This window comes from Cervus elaphus, chromosome 5, assembly GCF_910594005.1.
Source record: "Cervus elaphus chromosome 5, mCerEla1.1, whole genome shotgun sequence".
NCBI classification, from domain to species: Eukaryota; Metazoa; Chordata; class Mammalia; order Artiodactyla; family Cervidae; genus Cervus; species Cervus elaphus.
The window spans coordinates 87280354-87300614 of NC_057819.1; the positions used below are offsets into that span (position 1 = coordinate 87280354).

At 44.7% G+C, this 20261-nt stretch overlaps 2 protein-coding genes across 4 annotated transcripts in view; one reads left to right on the forward strand and one right to left on the reverse strand.

Moving 5' to 3' along the window:
* LOC122694357 (C-C motif chemokine 3-like) overlaps positions 1 to 3998 on the reverse strand; it is a 47111-nt gene extending 43113 nt beyond the window's left edge. The window contains exon 1 of the mRNA XM_043903003.1: positions 3922 to 3998. Within this exon, the coding sequence (XP_043758938.1) occupies positions 3922 to 3949 (28 nt within the window). The 5' untranslated portion in view covers positions 3950 to 3998. The remainder of the gene's footprint in view (positions 1 to 3921) is intronic.
* LOC122694355 (C-C motif chemokine 15-like) lies at positions 3944 to 12039 on the forward strand. Of its 3 annotated transcripts, none has more exons than XM_043902995.1 (5): positions 3944 to 4045; positions 7168 to 7300; positions 10056 to 10127; positions 10968 to 11082; positions 11471 to 12039. In XM_043902995.1, exons 1-5 carry the CDS (start codon positions 3944 to 3946, stop codon positions 11664 to 11666), a joined length of 618 nt encoding a protein of 205 aa, XP_043758930.1. In that variant the 3' UTR covers positions 11667 to 12039. The 3 variants fall into 3 exon arrangements, with proteins under 3 accessions (XP_043758930.1, XP_043758931.1, XP_043758929.1); XM_043902996.1 differs by lacking the exon at positions 3944 to 4045 and adding an exon at positions 4518 to 4536; XM_043902994.1 differs by lacking the exon at positions 3944 to 4045 and having other exon boundaries at positions 7069 to 7300; positions 10971 to 11082.
* Positions 12040 to 20261: the final 8222 nt, after the last annotated feature.

Sequence of the window (20261 nt, forward strand, 5' to 3'; positions counted from 1 at the left end):
TCCATAGCTGATGGGAATGCAAAATGGTACAGTCACTTTGGAAGAAAATTTAGAGATTTCTTACAGAATTAAGTATATTCTTACTATGCAATCCAGTAATTATGCTTCTTGGTATTTTCCCAAAGGACCTGAAAACTTTTGTCCACCCAAAAACCAGCACAGTGATGTTTATAGTAACTTTATTCATAACTTCCAAACTTGGAAGCAACCAAGATGTCCTTCAGTAGGTGACTGGGTAAATAAACTGTGTTACCTCCAGACAATGGAACATTCACTGCTAAAGCAAATGAGCTATCAGTGGCAATATACAGCCATGAAAAGACAAAGAGGAAGTTTAAAAGCATATTACATATCTTAAAAGTGAAGTCTCAATAGGCCAGCACTTTTCAAGTCTCTGTGTTTCAAGTCTCACATTCTATTATCTCATTTACCAAGAAGCCAATCTGAAAATGCTACATACTGCATGATTCCAATTATATGACATTCTGGAAAAGGCAAAACGATGGAGACAGTAAAAAGATCTGTGGTTGCAGGTTGGGGGTGAGTGGATAGGTGCTAGGGAAGGTGAGTAATAGAGCACAGAGGGTTTTGGGGGCAGTGGAAATATTCTGTGTGCCCCCATAATGATAGATACACATAATCATACATTTGCCCAAACCTATACAACACCAAAAGAGAACTGTAATGTAAACTATGGCCTTTGGAGACTCACAGAGAATGAACTTATGGTTGCCAGTAGGGAAGGATGGGGGGAAGGGAAAATTAGGGAGTTTGGGATGAACATGTAATCACTGCTATATTTAAAATGGATAACCAGCAAGGACCTCCTGTATAGTACAGGGAACTCTGCTCAGTGTTATGTGGCAGCCTAGATGGAAGGGGAAGTTGGGGGAGACGGACACATGTATATGTATGGCTGAATCCCTTCACTGTCCACCTCAAACCATCATAACATTGTTAATTGGCTGTACTCAAAAAAAAAAAAAAAAAAAACTATGGTCTTTGGGTGATTATGATGTGTCAATGTTCACCAGTTGTGACAAATGTACCACTCTGATGAGGGCTATTGAAAATGGGGAGACTGTGTCTTTGGGTGTAGTGTGTATACAGGAAACATCTATACTTCCCTTCAGTTTTGCTATGAATCTAAAACTGTTCTTTTAAAAGTTTTAATGAAAACATTAAAAACATTTTTAAGTGCAAAGATTTATTATTTATCACAAATCTATGGGTTGGATAAATGGTTCTGCTTAAAGTTTAAAGTGAAGTCGCTCAGTCGTGTCCAACTTTTTGCGACCCCATGGACTGTAGCCTACCAGGCTCCTCCATCCATGAAATTTTCCAGGCAAGAGTACTGGACTGGGGTGCCATTTCCTTCTCCCGGGAATCTTCCCAACCCAGGGATCAAACCCGGGTCTCCCGCACTGCAGGCAGACGCTTTACCATCTGAGCCACCAAACCGCTCTTTTAAAAGTCTTAACGAAAACATTAAAAAAAATTTTTAAGGGCAAGGATGTATTAGTTCTCACAATTCTATGGGTTGGATAAATGATTCTGCTGGTCTGGGGCAATTCAGCTGGGGTTCAATGGTCTAGGATGATCTCTCACCAGGGACAGCTCTCCACATGGTCACTCAACCTTTGAGAGGCTATCATGGGCTGGTACACATAAAGGCATAAAGGTTCCTTGCAGAAAACTAACACAAGTCTCAACAGGCCAGCAGTTTTCAAGTCTCTGTTTGCATGATACATTCTATTGTCTCATTTACCAAAGTCTCATGCCAAGACTTCCCACGTGCATGCATACTAGTGTGGGGGTGGGGTGGGGGTGGTGGGGGGATTGTTGCAGCCCTTTTTGTACATAAGCTACCAAAGGGAGGAAGAAGTTAAACCTGAACCAAGACCTAATCTCTAATAGCCAACCTTGAGTTAGGGCAAGTGCTTGGTGCAAAAGGGAAGCCTCTCTATTTGACTTGATATCACCAAAGTATATAGGAAATGGTCAGACAGTATCTGAGGAATCCTGTCCATGTGTGACCACAGAATGGTTTCAATTCTACACTATAGAACAGACTTCAGCTGCGGAATCTTGAATGGAATATTATTGTTTGGGTTTGCTGTATTTTTCTAAGGAGGGCTACAGTGAGGGTCAGTCCCCCCACACACAGCCATCTTGCAGTTGACTTAGGGCAATGATCTGAATGCTCCTTCTTGAGCTACAAGTGAAGGGCCCTTTCCCTCCCCACCAGGAGCAGATAGTAGTGGGGTTGGCCTGGTGCCCCATGTCATTACAAGCTTAAGCAAAACAAAGGAGCATACGCTGAGTCCAGAACAGAGTAAGATAATCCCACACAAAGCAATCAGCCCAGCACAGCTGTAGAGCACTTTATCTCTGGGGAAAGAAGTGTTCCAGCCCCAAGGCCTCTCTTCTGCGGCCCTGAATGGGTTGAAAGATTGCATAGACTAGAATGCCTTTCCTGATGCAGTGTGCAGCTGGCCTGAGGGAGAACTAGATCACTACCTCGCCTTTGCGTGGGACTCAAGGTACGTAACTTGAATTCAAGGTACCTTCCTTACTCACCACACACAGCCATCAGAGGAGGCCAGACACCTGGGATGATTTCACTTGGAAACTAAAGGAACTCTGGTGTTGGAGAAGACTCTTAAGAATCCCTTGGAGAGCAAGGAGACCAAACCAGTCAATCCTAAAGGAAATCAACCTCGAATACTCATTGGAAGGACTGATGCTGAAATTGAAGCTCCAACACTTTGGCCACCTGATACGAACAGCCGACTCATTGGAAAAGACCCTGATGCTGGGAAAGGCTGAGGGCAGGAGGAGAAGAGGGGGACAAAGAATGAGATGGTTGGATAGCATCATCGACTCAATGGACATGAGTTTGAGCAAACTCCGGGAGATAGTGAAGGACAGGGAAGCCTGGCATGCTGCAATCCATGGGGTCACAAAGAATCGGACATGACTTAGCACCTAACAGCAACAAGAAAGGAACAGCAAGCAGTGCAGGGAGAAATCACTTCAGGCCTCTCTCCTGAAAAGGGACCAGTGCATCTGGGCATGGAACACCATCCTGAGATTTCAAGACCTGCCCAGGATACAGACATATAACACACGAGTGATGAGAAAGGAGTGATGGGGGAGTTGAGAGTAACAGCAGGTAATTGCCATAGGCCAAGTGCAGGTCTGAGAAAGCAGGTGGGCCATCTTAGCTCAAATATGCCGACACTGTAATAGTACAGGGCAGCTCAGCTTATGCTAGACAAACAGGTTATGCAAGCCTACGTCCTGGGATGTGGCAAGATCAGTGTTTACAGGCAGAAATGACAGGGTATTTGCTATTTCTGCAAGGGAAGAAGCTGCCGGATGTGCTAGACAGTATTGTGAAATAGTTATAGTAAGCGCTTCATGTAGTAAACATCTCGTCTCAAAGGAAGTGCCCATAACGTGGTTTTGGAGTGTAGTAAGCGCTCAGAAACACCAGCTGTTGTTATCATCAACCCCAGAAGACCCCTGAGGTTGGATCAGCTTACAAGGAGCACAGCCTGCTCCCTCAACCATGCCAAGCTAAGTAACAAATAGAGTTGATGTGATTCTTCAATGTCAACAATGATGCTTGGTGGCATAGGAAAGGAAAATCCATAAAAGACTCAGGAAGTACACAAAAACCACTCAATTAAAAATAAATAAATTTTCAAAAAAAGAAACGGCACTATATTGTGAAATCGGACATGTGTCTTCATTGCTTCCTTTTGCTGAACAGATACGCATCCAGTGCTGCATCAGACATTTCTTATGCTACTTCCCACCCATCAGCCCCATCGCTTCCTCTGGCCACCACTACAGCCACCAGTCCTGTAGAGGCCTCGCCCAGCTCCATGGAGGAGTAGTCTGGCAGCATCTCACCTTTCACACCCTTCATCTCATCATGCATGCCATTCCTTTCTTGACTCAGGGACTCCCCGATGCTGAGACAGAGAACCTGCAGGAAACGACTTGGTACTCAGGACCGAGATGCTGCAACCTGGAGGTACTGGACAAGGACTCATGAGACTTGGAAGAGACTTGGAAGTCACTGGGGAGTATCCATAGCAAAGGAGAAAGTCAGCGAGGACAGGGATAGAATGACTTGACCCGTGGAAGTCAGCCAGCCTCTTCCCTCAGTCACAACAGAGCTATTGCAACAAGCCCTTGGCTGTGGTGGCAAGGATAGAGGTTATGCATGGGCCAGACAGTGTGGGCTTTCTCTCATCAAGTCCCATTTAACTATGGCTGCTGCTGAATGAATAACCTTCCAGCAGAGGTAGACATCAAGTCTCAATATGGCACCCGCCTCCAAGGAGAAAACACAGCCATACAGTGGCATGTTGATTATCTTGGATGTCTGCCAACCTGCAAGGGAGAACAAGCCAACCTTAGCAGGACTGACACTTATTCCCAATGTGGGGTTTGTCACTACCAGCAGTACCTTTGCCAGTCCAATGGTCCAAGGACTTAGAGAATGTCTGATCACTCAGTATGGTATGTGCACAAGATGGCTTCAGGTCAAGGGGTCCATCTCACAAATGGTGTGAGTCAGTGGGTGTATGGGATCCACTTGGTTTACCATATACTGAAACAGCTAAAAGAATGATGAGGGGTTAATAATTTAGCTGAAGCCAAAACAAACTTCAGGGTTGGGACTTCTCCAGAACGAAGTGTATGCATGGAAGCAAAGAATGATAGATAATGCTACATCCCCGGTGGCTAAAACACACAGGAATCAAGGGGATGGGCTCTGTCTTCATATTTCCAGTCATCTATTTGTGATTCCCATCCCTGAAACATTAGACTCTGCTGGATTTCTGGGGAGATGAGAGAGTTGGAGGTGAACTGGTATGAGTGCACATTTACGGGTTCTACTGAACCTGAAAGAACTAGTGTGTGTGTGTGTGTGCGTGCATGTGTGTGCGTGTGTGTATGTGTGTGTGTGTGTGTGCTCACTCAGTCATGTCCAACTCTTTGCAACCCCATAGATTAATACCACCAGCTTGAAGCAAGCTCTGTGATGGATTAGACATAATAAAGGCACAAACACCTTGGAGGGAAGCAAGGGGTGGACTGTATTGTGGATTACATCACATCCTTGCAACTTCACCCCTTACCTTGGCCACTGCTCAGTCACTGCTTTCCTTGCATTAACATAAGCTTCATGCAGGTGTCTTACCTCATAACTAACTTCCCACGGGGCTACTCTAGTTCTGAGGCATGGAATATGTGAAAGAACATAACAGACACTCATGAGCAAACCAGAAGTGTGAATAAATTAATGCTTGTATATACGGAATCTAGAAAAATGGTACAGTTCCCTATCTGCAGGGAATGAATAGACACACAGATATAGAGAATCATGTGGACACAGGCGGGAAGGAGAAGGTGGACAAATTGGGAGAGTGCCACTGATGTATATACATCATCATGCATAAAACAGATAGCTAGCGAGAAACTGCTGCGTAACACACAGAGCTCAGCTCGGGGCTCTGTGATTGACGACCTAGAGGGGTAGGGTGGGGAGTGGGAGGGGGCTCAAAAGGGAGGGCATATATGCATACCTATAGCTGATTACAGCAGAAACTAACATCATTTTGTAAAGCAAATATACTCCAATAACAAAATAAAATTAATATTTGAAATCCACCCCTGGCCAATGAAGTCTTGCTCTCACCACAGTTTAACACATTGCTGTGTAACAGACCACTTGAAGCTTAGTAGTATAAAGTGACATCAGCTGTATTCTACTCACAAATTCTACCGGTCAGAAATTCACACAGGGAACAGCCCAGATGGCCTGTCTCTGCTTCATGAGGCCTGGGGCATGCCTGGGAAGATACAAAAAGCAAGAAATGACCCAAAGGGATGGGGAACCATCTAGAGCAAGGCTGTCCAGTAAGAATACAATGCAAGTTGCATGTTGTTGTTGTTGAACTCTCTAAGTCCTGTCCAACTCTTTGCTATCCCATGGACTGTAGCCCACCAGGCTCCTCTGTCCTTGGGATTTCCAAGGCAAGAATAATGGAGTGGGTTGCTATTTCCTTCTCCAGGGGATCTTTCCACCCAGAGATCAAAGCCACGTCTCCTGCATTGACAAGTGGATTCTTTACCGCTGAACCACCTGGGAAGCCCATGTAGTATTTTACATAGTGTCAACTACACAAGAGAAAAATCAAGGCAAATTTGGGCAGAGGGAGGTCATAGTTTCAGATAGAGAGTCCCAGAAAGATTAACAAGAAAAACATTTGAACGAGGAGTTGAAGGAGGTTAGGGAGAAAGTAGAATTTTCTCCCAAAAAACTTATGGAAGGGAAGAGTAATGTAGGAAGCAGGAACAGAAATCTCTGAGCCAGCCTGCATAACCAAAGCAAAATGAGTGAGGGGAAGAGTAATAGGACCTGAAACAGAGCATGAACAGGGACCAGAGCACATAGGAGCTCATAGGTTAGGAGAAGGATTGGGCTTTATACTAGGTTGGGATGGAGGATTAAAAAGCCATCAGTGGGTTTTAAATAGGATTGACTTGGCTGATTTATATTTTAACAGGATCACCCAGGCGGCAATATCTAGAATGAACTAAAAAGGGGCAAGGGCAGAAGAAGGAGACACATTAAGAGGTTTTTGCAAAAATCCTGGTGAGAGACAAGAGTGGACTGGACCAGGTGGAGAGAGAGGATGTGGTGAGGACACATTTTTGAAAGTAGGCCCACCCCAGTATTTGTTAATGGATTGGATGTGGAGGTGAAACAAACAGAGGAGGCAAGGGTCAAGATTCTACGTGAGGAGTCACATGACCTGGTTCACATGTTAGAACACCCTGATCACAGGCTGTTTGATATCAGGGTGATAACACCCTGATAACAGAACTCCCAAGGAAAACATTCTGATGAGAGGATTCAGTGACCCTCCTAGAGGAAGGATCCTTCATAAACTGGTTCCTCCCTTTGCCTGTGCCCAGTGGGCAGTTAGGGAAGCCTCATGTCATCCTCACCCCTTCTTCCTGTTGCCTTCTCAGCCTCCTTCCCTTTATTTAGAAATAGCGTGTTATCTATTATACAACCCAGGAAAGCGTTCTGATCTCTGCCCTGTGACTTCCCGCTCCTCCTCTTTCTATAAATACAAGGGCAGAGCTGAGATCCAGGGGAGTCGGAGAGAGCCCGGAGTCCTCAGGCTGGTCCACCGTCTGTGCACCAGGAAGATGAAGACCTCCATAGCTGCCCTCCCCTTCCTCATTCTCGCTGCCCAGGCTGCACGTGGTGAGTTTAGTGAGCCTTCTCCCTGGTGTGCAGGTGGGTGGTAACTTGCAGACCAGGGAGGAGAGGCAGAGGGACACCTTTTTCCCAGCGAGGATGTAGCTCCCCTTTAAAAGCAGCCGCAGCAGGTACAGATTTCTCCCTACAGACGTTAGTCCCTGGGGAAAGCAGCAGGCAGCTAGCTGACTGGTCCCACCTGGGGAAACAGTTCTCTCCCTTTCATGACCAGAATTATCTGACATTTTCTCTTAGCTGACATAGGAGCATTATGGGCCAGATCAAGAGAACTGTAGAAAAATCGTAAATCTGTAGAAAGAAGTATAGACTTTCACAGTGTTAGAACTATTATATGCCCTCTAGTGTAAAACTCTCACTTCAGAGAGGAAACTGGACAAGCCAGACAAGTGACTCACTCAAGTGTACTTAATCATCTTATTTATTTATGTAACAAATAGATATCTAGTATTTCCTATGTGCAAGCAGGCACTGTTCTAAGTGTCTTGTAGATATTAATATAGTGGATCCTCCTGACAATGCTGTAGGGTAAACTATCATCAAACTATATGGATTTACTTATGATTATTATTAATTACTCTCTTACAAATAAGAGAACTGAGGCATAAGAACCCTAGATAACTTGCTCAAGATCACACAGCCATATGTGGTGGCATTATGTTACAAGCTAGTTAGGAAGCTGTTATGGGAAGACAATAGCCATCTAAGACTTAATTCTGCAAGCCCCACACATATCATATTAAGCATATGGAAGTGTATGCACATGCCTCTTCTAATATAGTTCATATATAACTACATAAGAATGAGCTAAATTTTAGTTATGCTTGCCTAATTATCCTAATACAGATCCACAATTCATTTATCCAAATCTTTGGGGCTAGATGCATTTTGGAATGCAGAATTTTTCAGGTTTTAAAAAGGCAATGCAGTATGACCCAGCAATTCCATTTCTTCTTGATATAGCCAAAAGAACTGAAAGTAGATACATGAAAGAGATACCTATACAACCTTACTAGTAACAGCTTAATTTTTAATTGCCAAAAAGAGGAAGCAACCCAAGTGTCCATTGACAAATGAATGGATTGAAAAACAGGGTGTGTGTATATATGTGTGTGTGTGTGTGTGTGTGTACACTATGGAGTATTATTCAGCCTTAAAAATTAAGGGAATTCTGACATGTGCTACAACATGGATAAACATTGAAGACATGATGATAGGTGAGATAAGCCAGTCACAAAAGGACAAATAATATGATTCCACTCCTATGAAGTACTTAAAATAGTCAAATTCAGAGAGAAAGTAGAATGGCAGTGGCTCAGGGTTTAGGGAAGGGGGAAATGGGGAGCTATTGTGTAATGGGTATAGAGTTTCAGCTTTCAAGATGAAAAAAGTTTCAGCTTTCAAGATGAAAAAAGTTCAAGATTGTGGTAAGTTGCACAATATGAGAAGGTACTTAATGTTATTGAACTGCACACTTTGAGATGATTAAAATTGTAAAGTTTATGTTATTTACATTATGTATGTGCTAATAAACTCTTGGTTTATTAGCAACTACAGAGTAAACCTAGATTGCTGCCTATAGCTCTTGGTACTTCGGTTGACAGCTCTTAAATGTACAAAATCACCTCCAGTTCATGGTCAAGCCATGAATACCCCCATCTTCAAGTCTGCCTGCTAGAGCTTTTGCTTTCCCTGATTGTGATTTTTCTGATATTTTATCTCAGACAATTGTACTTTTTGATAATTTGAGGAAAACAAAAATTACCTGAAAAACTGCCTGACCCACTGCATTGTAGACATGCAATCTTTGCAAAGATCATAAATGACAGTTGTGAATATTCAGATGTGATTATCTTTTCCTATCCATGTTCTGATCCCAGGGAGATAGTGAACAAATGATTATGTTGGAGATGTTTTTATTTATAAGATCTAATGTAAAATCACTACTTACAACTTTTTAGATCTGTATGTTGCCTGTTTAATATATTTCTTTTAAAGTTTAAAAGGGTTTTCTATCTATTGTTAATATCAGTTGGATAACATTTTGTCAAGTGTTTTTTTTTTTTCTGATTGTTAGTTTGATGTTAGCTGGAATTCAAGAAATGACAGTGACCTTATTCAAATAAAGAAATATTTTAGTAATTTTTTTAATTGTAAACTTTGCATTATGTACATTCTATCACATTCTAAAAGAATGTATTTTTTAAAAGGTAACACATACCTGGACACTACATAACATCCCTGGCAGAGTCTGAGAAACACATGTTAACCAAACACAGTCATATTTCTGCAGCAAACACATGTCAGTATACATGCTGATGGAGTAAATAAAGCCTGTAAACAGCCTCACTTCACTTTGGGTGATGTTGTGTCACCAAATCAGTTATAGAAAAATTTGTACTGTTTCCAGAGCCCTGTGAATTCCAGAAATGTGTAGAAAGCATGGTGCATTGGATCACATTATGGAGCTATTCAGCTGGTCTACTCGTGTTGGATGTGCAGTTAGCTTTTTGTATTCAAAGTCAATAGAATGTTTTCCTGTCTCAAACGTTTTCAAAAGTTCCCTGAAAAGTCTCAGGGCCTTGATAGAGAAAATGGGCTTAGAGGCAGATCTGGCCCAATGGTTCAGTATCCTTGCCTCCCTAGCAGGAGATGGGGTTGAGGAAAGAGAGAGATGGAGATGTTGAAACAATGCTGCTTCCCAGTAATTTTTCTTCCCTTCTCTACTGTTTCTCTCAAATAGAAGACCTGGTGTCAAACCTGAAGCTTGAACTCTCAAGGCCAAACCTGGATCGACACTCATTGTCTCACGGAGGTAAAGTTTTGTTATGGCATATATTTAAAACAGCTAGCAGGTACAGATTGGCTCAAAGACTTCAATACACCTCGTTTACAGGCCCTGAGGGGGTCCTGAGGGTGGTGAATATCTCCAAGGAAGTTTAGGATGGGCTGTGGGTCCATAGCTGGCCTCTTTCAGAGATGGACTCTATTCCACCTGGCTGTCGGAAGAGTTGGCTCACTGGTGGGAGAGGCGAAGGGTGCTCTCTGACGCCTTCTGCAGGCCTCAGGCTCTCCTTCTGGGGGGAATTCTCCTGCTCTGTCGTGGCCCTGCCTGGATGCCCTCAGACACATAAGCTCAGCCCTGGGGAGAACGAAACGTCTCTGGCAAGAAAAGGCCAGCAAGTGCCGGAAGAGGAGGAAAACATCCCTTTCCAGTCCTGAACCTTCAGGACTTCCCTGGTGGTCCAGTGGTTAAGAATCCGCCTGCCAGTGCAGGACGCACGGGTTCCATCCATGGTCCGGGAAGCTTCCACATGCCGCCCTGCAAGGAAGAGTATCCCTGCTCGCTGTAACTGGACAAAGTCCGTGTGCAGCAACACAGAGCTAGCACAAAGATAATTAATTGATTTTTTTAAAGCCCTGCACCTTCTCACTCTTCCCAGTACGTGGGAGGAAAGCGGGAAAGGATGCCGTTTTCATCAGTTTTGTTTGTTTAGTTGCTAAGTTGGGTCCAACTCTTTTGCAACCCCAAGGACTTAGGCCGACAGGCTCCTCTGCCCGTGGGGTTTCCCAGGCAAGAATACAGGCGCGGGTTGCTGTTTCCTTCCGCAAGTTTTCCTCCCACTCAGCCCTTAAGTGACGCTTTCTCTTGTAGCAGGCTTTCACCGGCCCACGGACTGCTGCACGTCTTACACCCAACGAAACATCCGATGTGTATTCATGGAAGGTTATATAGACACGAGCAGCGCGTGCTCCCAGCCAGCTGTCATGTAAGTGCGCCAAGCTCACCGGCCGTTTCTGGGGGCAGAGTGGAGACGGGAAGGGGTGGGACCCCAAGAATGGATGTCCAAGAAAGTCCCACCCTCCGGATCCTGCTGGGTCAGCAGAAGCATGTGTCCTCAGGAGGATCCTGCAGGGCACCAGGTATGAGATGCTCCCAGGGAAGAGGGAAGCTAGGGAAGGAAGGCGGGAGCAGGAGGGAGGCTGCCGAGGAAACCCTCTGCGTCCCTGAGGGAGGGGCTCAGAGAGAAGCTGCTCTGAGGAAGGGAAGAACTGGCTGGGCTGTCGGGGGCCCGAGGCGCAGGGAGGATGGGGCTCCCCTCCCCCATTTGCTGAACCCTCTTCTGTTTGTAATCTTTCCCCCCACTTTCTCCCCAGCTTCGTCACCAAGAAGGGGCAGCATGTCTGCGCTGATCCTAACAATGAGCGAGTTCAGAAATGCAAGTCGGAGCTGAGGCTGGGGTCAGCCGTAGAGGACCTGAGATCGCTATTGCTTGAGCGGGGGCGCCTGGAGCGGGGCCCCTCTGCTCCGTCTCTCTTGCCCCACAGTCCTCATTGGAGGGCCCTGGCCTGAATTACTTTTTTAAAACGCAACAGTTACTGTTCTGTTCTGGTTACAAAAGCAACACATTCATCAAGAGTATCCAATTTGACTTCACTCAAACTTTTAGAGGGAAAAGATTGTGTAAGAATTGCTGAACTTTGGATTCGTGGTGGGGGGGCGGGGGACGGGGTTTGGGGGGAGGGGGAGTCTAAACAAGACATCATAGTGTAAACTTTTTTAAGCCAAAAACATGACCTTGAAATACAGACTTAGTACGTGTATTTAACCCATTAATCACTAAACTGATTCAAAGGAGATGGCATTTATAGGAGATGGCATTCTGAAATGTTTGTTAGAGAAAAACAAATTCTAGACGGCAATAAATCTGTAACTTTGGGGATTATCTTTTCTACTAGACAGCAATCTTAAATAGAACACACACAAAATCATGCGGCCTCTACGACTCAGAGCAAAAGCAGTATTTGATAGGAGCCTGGGATCAAACCTACCTGCTGATCTTGGAGAGTCTCCTCAAGAGGCAGGAGTCAACTACAGCTCATCCTGGGGACACAGACCCTGGCAACAGCTGTCCTTGGGAACTCCTACTGCCATATAGACACCTTGCTGGTGGGCACCACTGTGGAATCCTCCCTCTAGCTTATTGCCCCTGGATCCAGCCCTGCCTGGTCCAACGTCTTGTAGGAACCAGTGCTGGACTGTCTCACGCCAAGCAACTAACTGGGCAGGAACACAGCCTCCCTCACCATCAGTAGACAGGCTGCCTTAAGAGCACACAGTAGACTCTGGACATGACCCAACCCACCTAAAGGCCCAGAATCCAGCTCCACCCACCAGTGGGCAACCCCACGGCTTACAGAACCAACCTGTCCACCAGGAGGCCAGACCGTACTTTGGGACCATCTGGGCCTCAGTCCTGAGCACTGGTAGGCTGACACAAGCTTTGGGACAACCTGAACTTGTACCCAACTGTGTCAGAAACCACGCCGCCTCACCAATAATAACGATCTGACATCAACTCTGGGACCCCTAAGCCCTGCAACCAGACTCCAGGACTCAGCTCTCCCTGCCAGTATTCTGGCACTAACCCCAGGACCTGGCTTTACCACCAGTAGTAGGGCCACAGCCGCAGAGTCTTCTAGTCTTGAGTCCACCCACCAGGGAGCCAGCTCTAGCCCCAGGGCCCATGGAATTCTGCAGTCCACTGCCCTGTGACCAGGCCCCAGTAACCAGCAGCCAATAGCCTCTATACAAGGAAGTGCCTGGTAAATAAACAGACCAGGGTCAACCAAGCCTATCAAACCACCCACCCAGCCAGCCACAACAAAAGGAACCACACAGCCCTCATGAGGGGAGTCCCCAGAGCATGCAGCTTGGACCACAAGAGGGGCATGCACTGCTGGGATGCACAGGACATCTCCTGTAGAAAGCCTTTTCTCCAAGGTTAAGAAATACAACTTAGATACCAGATGCATAAAAATATAAACAGCAACTTAGGCAAAATGGGATGCCAGAGGAACATGCTCCAGATGAAGGAACAAGATTAAACCTCAGAAGAAGAACTAGGTGAAGTGGTGAAAAAAAGAAAAAAGAACTATGTTGAAGTGAAAATAGGCAATCTACCCGAGAAAAAGTTCAGAGTAGCAATCATGCATGCTTGTGTGCTAAGTTGCTTCAGTGGTGTCTGACTCTTTGCTACCCTATGGACCGCAGCCTCCCAGGCTCCTCTGTCCATCAGATTTTTCAGGCAAGAATGCCGGAGTGGATTTCCATGCCCTCCTCCAAGGGATCTTCCCCACCCAGGGATCAAACCTGAGTCTCCTGCATTGGCTGGTAGGTTCTTTTTAGTGCTAGCACCACCTGGGAAGCCCAGTGATCATAACAATGATCAAAGAACTTGGGGGAAGAATGGATGCAGAGAGTGAGAAGTTAGCAGTCTTTAACAAAGAATTAGAAAGTAAAAAAGAAAACCCCCAAAGAGATGACAAATACAACAAATAAAATGAAAAATACACTAGAAGGAATCAACAGAATAAATGACAGAGGAATGGGTCAGCCATTTGGAAGGAGGTAATAGAAATAACTGATGCCCAACTCTCTCTCTGGTCCATGGTCCCCTCTGGAAGACTCCCATAGCAGATACCCTTCTTTATTTGAAGAACTGTGCTTCCAGCTTCGTCCTGGGTCAAACCCCTGACTGTCCAAAAGTGGGGACTGGCGAGGTCCTTAACTTGTTTTTTGGGCCCAAGATTCTTCTCCCAACACCTCCCAACTGATCTTTGGCTTACCCAGGGTCCTGCTGGAAAAATGTTTTCTCGATGATCTTCTCCATCACTTATGTAAGGACATAAGTTTTTCAGCCACCTTGTGCGTTGCCATCAAATTGACAAAAGTCCATTATATAGAACAGAAATTTCTCATGTTATGGTCAGCTTTCTGTCATCTTTTCTGATCCTTTACTGTTACTATGAGTTTGTGTTTTTTTTTTTAAATAGTGAAAGCTTTTATATTTGGAATTAGCCAGCTGGACTCGGTTTCAGTCAGTTCAGTGTCTGACTCTTTGCGCCCCCATGAATCGTCAGGCCTCCCTGTCCATCACCAACTCCCAGAGTTTACTCAAACTCATGTCCATCAAGTTGGTGATGCCATCCAGCCATCTCTTCCTCTGTCATCCCCTCCTCCTCCTGCCCCCAATCCCTTCCAGCTTCAGGGTCTTTTCCAATGAGTCAACTCTTCGCATGAGGTGGCCAAAGTATTGGAATTTCAGCTTCAGCATCAGTCCTTCCAATGAACACCCAGGACTGAGCTCCTTTAGGATAGACTGGTTGGATCTCCTTGCAGTCCAAGGGACTCTCAAGAGTCTTCTCCAACAGCACAGTTCAAAAGCATCAATTCTTCAGCGCTCAGCTTTCTTCATAGTCCAACTCTCATATCCATACATGACCACTGGAAAAACCATAGCCTTGACTAGACGGACCTTTGTTGGCAAGGTAATGTCTCTGCTTTTTAATATGCTATCTAAGTTGGTCATAATTTTCCTTCCAAGGAGCAAGTGTCTTTTAATTTCATGGCTGCAGTCACCATCTGCAGTGACTTTTAGATAATCCCAATTTTATTGACAACAACCAAAACATCCTAGTCAGAAGCCAGCTTTGTTCTCTGCATCAGGCCTGATCAGGGTGTTGACCTGAGCCACATCAATGTCATAGAGCTTCTTCCCAGCCTGTTTAATCTGGTGCTTGTTGGCCTTGACAGCCACAATGAATACCAGTGTGTGTGGTCTTCTATTTTCTTCCTGGCTGACTCAGACTGAGGGAGAACTTGATGATGTCATAGAGGTCGAGTTCATTTCTCCTAGGGGCCATCTTCCAAGGGTATTCAGGCTGCCTGCTGAGCTGCAGTGTTTTCAGCCACCTTTTTTGTGAACCTTCGCCACAGTTTTTGTGGCTGCGGATGCTTTTCAACACTGCTGTCTTGGCCTTCAGAGTCTTTGCTCTGGCTTAGGCTTTGGAAGGGGCAGGGGCTTCCTTCTTTGCCTTTGGCACCATCTTTGTGAAAAGCTGAATTTATTTTTAACGTAGCTTTTATTTTCCCACTTATTCTGTCATTTTAGATGGAGTTGGGGGAAGCAAAAGAGGCAACACAGATGCTAAGGGTTCTGGCCTATGTTTTGACCCCAGTATGATCTTTCCTGTTGCTCTCATTACTTGTGGTGGCCATAGAAGCTTTTAAAGACTTCTATGTCAAGCATTTTTTTGGTTTTTTGTTTATTTTTTGTTTGGTTTTGTTGTTGTATCAGAGAAAGATTTATTGCAAGGCCATGCAAAGAGAAGTTGATTCATGCCCTAAAAAGCCTTGAGTTCCCCGGAGGGTTTCAGCAAAGCATTTTATTTTATTTTTTTTTCATTTATTTTTATTAGTTGGAGGCTAATTACAATATTGTAGTGGGTTTTGTCATACATGAATCAGCCATGGAGTTACATGTATTCCCCATCCCGATCCCCGCTCCCACCTCCCTCTCACCCAGTTCCTCTGGGTCTTCCCAGTGCACCAGGCCTAAGCACTTGTCTCATGCATCCAACCTGGGCTGGTGATCTGTTTCACCATAGATAATATACATGTTTCGATTCAGCAAAGTGTTTTAAAAAGTCAGATGAGGGTGGGGAGGGTTGCAGGGTATGTGATCAGATCATGCATAATTCTCTAATTGGCTGATGATGAGGGAACAGGGTGGTGTCACAAGGGTTAACCTTACCAGTCCTTAGGCCCCAGGACTTAGGCTTCAAAAGTCCTTAGGGTTTTGAACTGTGGTGTTGGAGAAGACTCTTGAGAGTCCTTTGGACTTCAAGGAGATCCAACCAGTCCATCCTAAAGGAAATCAGTCCTGACTATTCATTGGAAGGACTGATGCTGAAGCTGAAACTCCAATATTTTGGCCACCTGATGCAAAGAACTGACTCACTGGAAAAGACCCTGACACTGGGAAAGATTGAAGGCAGGAGCAGAAGGGGACAACAGAGGATGAGATGGTTGGATGGCATCACCAACTCGATGGACATGAGTTGGAGTAAGCTCCGGGATTTGGTGATGGACAGGGAAGCCTGGCTGCTGCGGTCCATGGGGTCACAAAGAGGAGGACACAGCTCAGTGACAGAACTGAGGCTCCAGGAGGCCTGGGGCTATGAGCCCCTGGTCATCCAGTAGGTAACATCTTCCATCTGATGAGGTGTTTTCACATCTGTGAAACAACTCAGGAAAAGTGTATCAGATACTATTATCTGGGTACTTCAGAGAAGCGCTAAAGCAGAAGGTATGGGGGACCAGCCTGTCCTGAGAAGGCCCCAGAGGGCCCTGCTTGGTTACCATTCCCCCCTTTTCTTTGATACTCTTGAGATTTTGTTTCAGAGGCTTGACGATCTCAAAGAACTATTGCAGTCAAGCCATGCCAGCCCTAAGGGCTGTGTGTGTGGTTTCGCTGGGTGCTTTGGCTGGTTGACTTGCCAACTCAGTAGAGTGAAACGGTGAGCACAGACCACCTGGGCTGTGGGCCAGGTGTCTCCGGGTTAAGGCTTTGGTTCACAACAATGGCAGCTGAAAAGAAATGAGGGGTGAAATGAGACTTTCCTTCCTGACCGAGCACCTGGTCAATCACAGCTGTTCTCTGAGCTCTTTGAGGAGACAATGCAATGTTATGTAAAGTCAGTTACATAATACTGTCTTTTCACGGTTCCTCAAAAACAACATGTTCTCTTTTGTTTCCTTGCTCTCTGTGGTGACTCTGCCAGAAATGCCCCCTGCTCTCAACCCTCCCAGCAAAACTCAATCCATCCTGCAAGGTTCAATTTAGATGCCACCATAAAATCTTCCCTCACTGTCCCAGTCTCAGAGCACCCCTCTCCCTTTCTCTAGAATCCTGAAACAGATATTTATCATCACTCAAGCGGCAATGACTGAGTGACTGTGCTGTGCTTAGTCGTTCAGTCGTGTCTGACTCTTTGCGACCCCATGGACTGTAGTCCACCAGGCTCCTCTGTTCCTGGGATTCTTCAGGCAAGAATCCTGGAGTGGGTTGCCATTTTCTTCTCCAGGGGATCTCCCGGACCCAAAGACTGAACCTGCACTCTTGCATTGGCAGGCGGATTCTTTTTTTTTTTTTTAATTGGAGGCTAATGACTTTACAATATTATTTTGGTTTTGCCATACACTGATATGAATCCAGCAGGCAGATTCTTTACTGGTGAGCCACCAGAGAAGTCATGGAAAAAGTTTAAACGTGGCTCAGTAAATCTGACAACCAATTTTTGGATTTTTAAAAAATAAAAATCTTGGGACTACCCTAGTGGTTCTGTGGTTAAGATTCCATGCTCCCAATGCAGGAGGTATGGTTTCCATCCCTGGAGGGGGAACTAAGATCCCACTTACCATGTGGTGTGGGGATAAAAAAAAAGTAAAAATCTTAGAAGTGCAAAATAGCTAAAAAAAAATATGTGCTTTAAAGTTGTTTAAAAAAAAAATCCATACATTTACTATTTCACTTTTAGAACCATAGACAAGATTTTTAAAGTAATGTAGCCCATACCCTTTTCTCTTGACATGGACCAGGGCTGGGGCAGAGGGCCCACTTGATTATGGATGGTGGGGTCTGTATTTGTCATATACAAGTGATGTAGCACAGAAGTAAACAGATTAAGGGTCCCACCCACCCTTTCAGTATTATTTAATTTTTTAAAATCAATGCAAATGTGTTGATTTGGAAAACATTTTTTTTAGCATTTTTTAAAAGGCACTCCTGCATACTCACCAGTGGGTCACAGAAGAAACTTTTAAGGTCTCTAATTATGTTGCCACCAAAGTTCATCCCACTGTTTTGCAATTTTCATTTACTTTTTTGAGTTCCTTCTTCAAACTATGAGGTCAGGGTCATTTCCAGGCTGAGTCCATGATATTATGACAAAGAAGGGATGTGGTCACTAAACCCATTCTCTCTTCCCACTGGGCACATAGATGATCTATATTTTTCTTACCTTTGCCATTAAGTTGGAGTCAGGTGACTTCATTTTGGCCCTGGAGTGTAAGTGAAAGTAATTTATACTATTCCAGAAATGGGCCATGAAAATCTGCCCATCCCCCTCTGCTTCTCCCCTTTGGCAGCAAACTTGGAGGCTCCTTTTTTGAAAATCTTTGCAAGATAGAAGATGTGAAAAGCATCATCAAGAGGAAAAAGAATTGCAGAAAGAAGAGGCCAAAAACCTCTCAAAAATTAAAAGGCAAAGAAAATGAGTATTTTCTAAGTAAATCACAATTTAAAATTCTGCTTACTCCTAATTTTTACTGTTCAGCCATTTTTCTTTTTTTAATTAATTAATTTATTTTAATTGGAGGCTAATTATTTTACAATATGGTAGCAGTTTTTGCCATACATTGACATGAATCAGCCATGGGTGTACATATGTTCGCCATCCTGAACCCCCCTCCCACCTCCCTCCCCATCCCATCCCAGCCATTTTTCTTGATCTTGCTCTCTGATTCCATATATTCCAGAATGTTCAATGGATTTGTAACTATTAAATAAAAATAGCTTTCATTTATTCAATCATGTAAAAGTGTTAAAATTAAGTTTTATTGATTAAAAAAATGGGTGCATATAAAAGCCTTGCCCAGCGCACGCACACACACACACACAACCCCACTGCTGACCTACAGCAGACTGTGACATTAGCAAGAAATAAACCTTCGTTTAATGACTCACCTGAGATTCATGGGTTGTTTATTATAGCAGTGAGCATATCCAGGCTAATGTACGTAGGAACTCAATAACTGCTTGAAAAATAAAGACTTTCCTCTAAAGATCCAAGCAACAACTTGGCAGGCAGGCTAGTCTCCACAAAAACAAAGAGGATGTCATTATTTTGTCCCAGCCCACATTTCTCCCAGAAACAGCTTTTTTCCTTATATTGTTGCTGACGACAATTTCTATCACTTGACTCGAGGCATTTAAACAGTGTTATTATAGACAACAATACAGAAAATTTTGAATAAATGACAGTCTCGGTACCCAAGCATGAGAATTCAGCTATTTCCTGTGAGATATATATACTTAGACCAGCTCAATTCATCCTTCTTCTGAAACATATACTTACAGGGATTTCCTTGGTGGTCCAGTGGTTTAAGAATCTACCCTGCAATGCAGGGGATACAGGCTCGATCCCTGGTTGGATAACTAAGATTCTGCAGAGCAACTGAGCCCACGAACCACAGCTAGAGAGTCCATACACCACAAGAAAGGTTCTGCATGCTGCAACTAAGACCTAATGCAGCCAAATTAATATTTTTTAAAGTAAATAAAGAAAGCATATACTTACAGATCTTTTGCTATCTGCTAGGCTTGCCCTGCCTTGATGAGTGGAAGAGAGAAGATGGAAACAGCCTTCTAACCACAAAAGCAAGAGCAATGGGGCAAGGGGGCCCCCTGGAAGAGTATGGTCAAGGCCACTGGACTGAGAGATGGAGGAGTGGATTGGTCCTGCATCCAAATCATTTCGTGAACATGAGCGAGTCTCTAACCTACCTGAGTCCCAATTCCTCCTCTGTAAATGGCCCATGTAGACAGAACTAAGGAAAGCAAGTACATAGCACGCAAGCTGCCCCTTCACAGAAAGTACATCGGTCACGTGATACATGGACACAGCTTCAGATAAGTTTCCAGCACTGAGCTCCAGGTCACCGCTAGTCCAAGAAACCTGCTAGCTACCTGCTAGAGTCCCTGCTAGGACCGCAAGGAGAGCCAACCAGTCCATCCTAAAGGAAATCAGTCCTGAATATTCATTGGAAGGACTGGTGCTGAAGCTGAAACTCCAATAACCTTGGCCACCTGATGCGAAGAACTGACTCATTGAAAAAGACCCTGATGCTGGGAAAGATTGAAGGCAGGAGAAGAAGGGGGTGACAGAGGATGAAATGGTTGGATGGCATCACCAACTCGATGGACATGAGTTTGAGTAAGCTCTGGGAGTTGGTGACGGACAGGGAAGCCTGGCTTGCTGCAGTCCATGGGGTTGCAAAGAGTCAGACACGACTGAGCAACAGAACTGAACTGAACCCCAAATA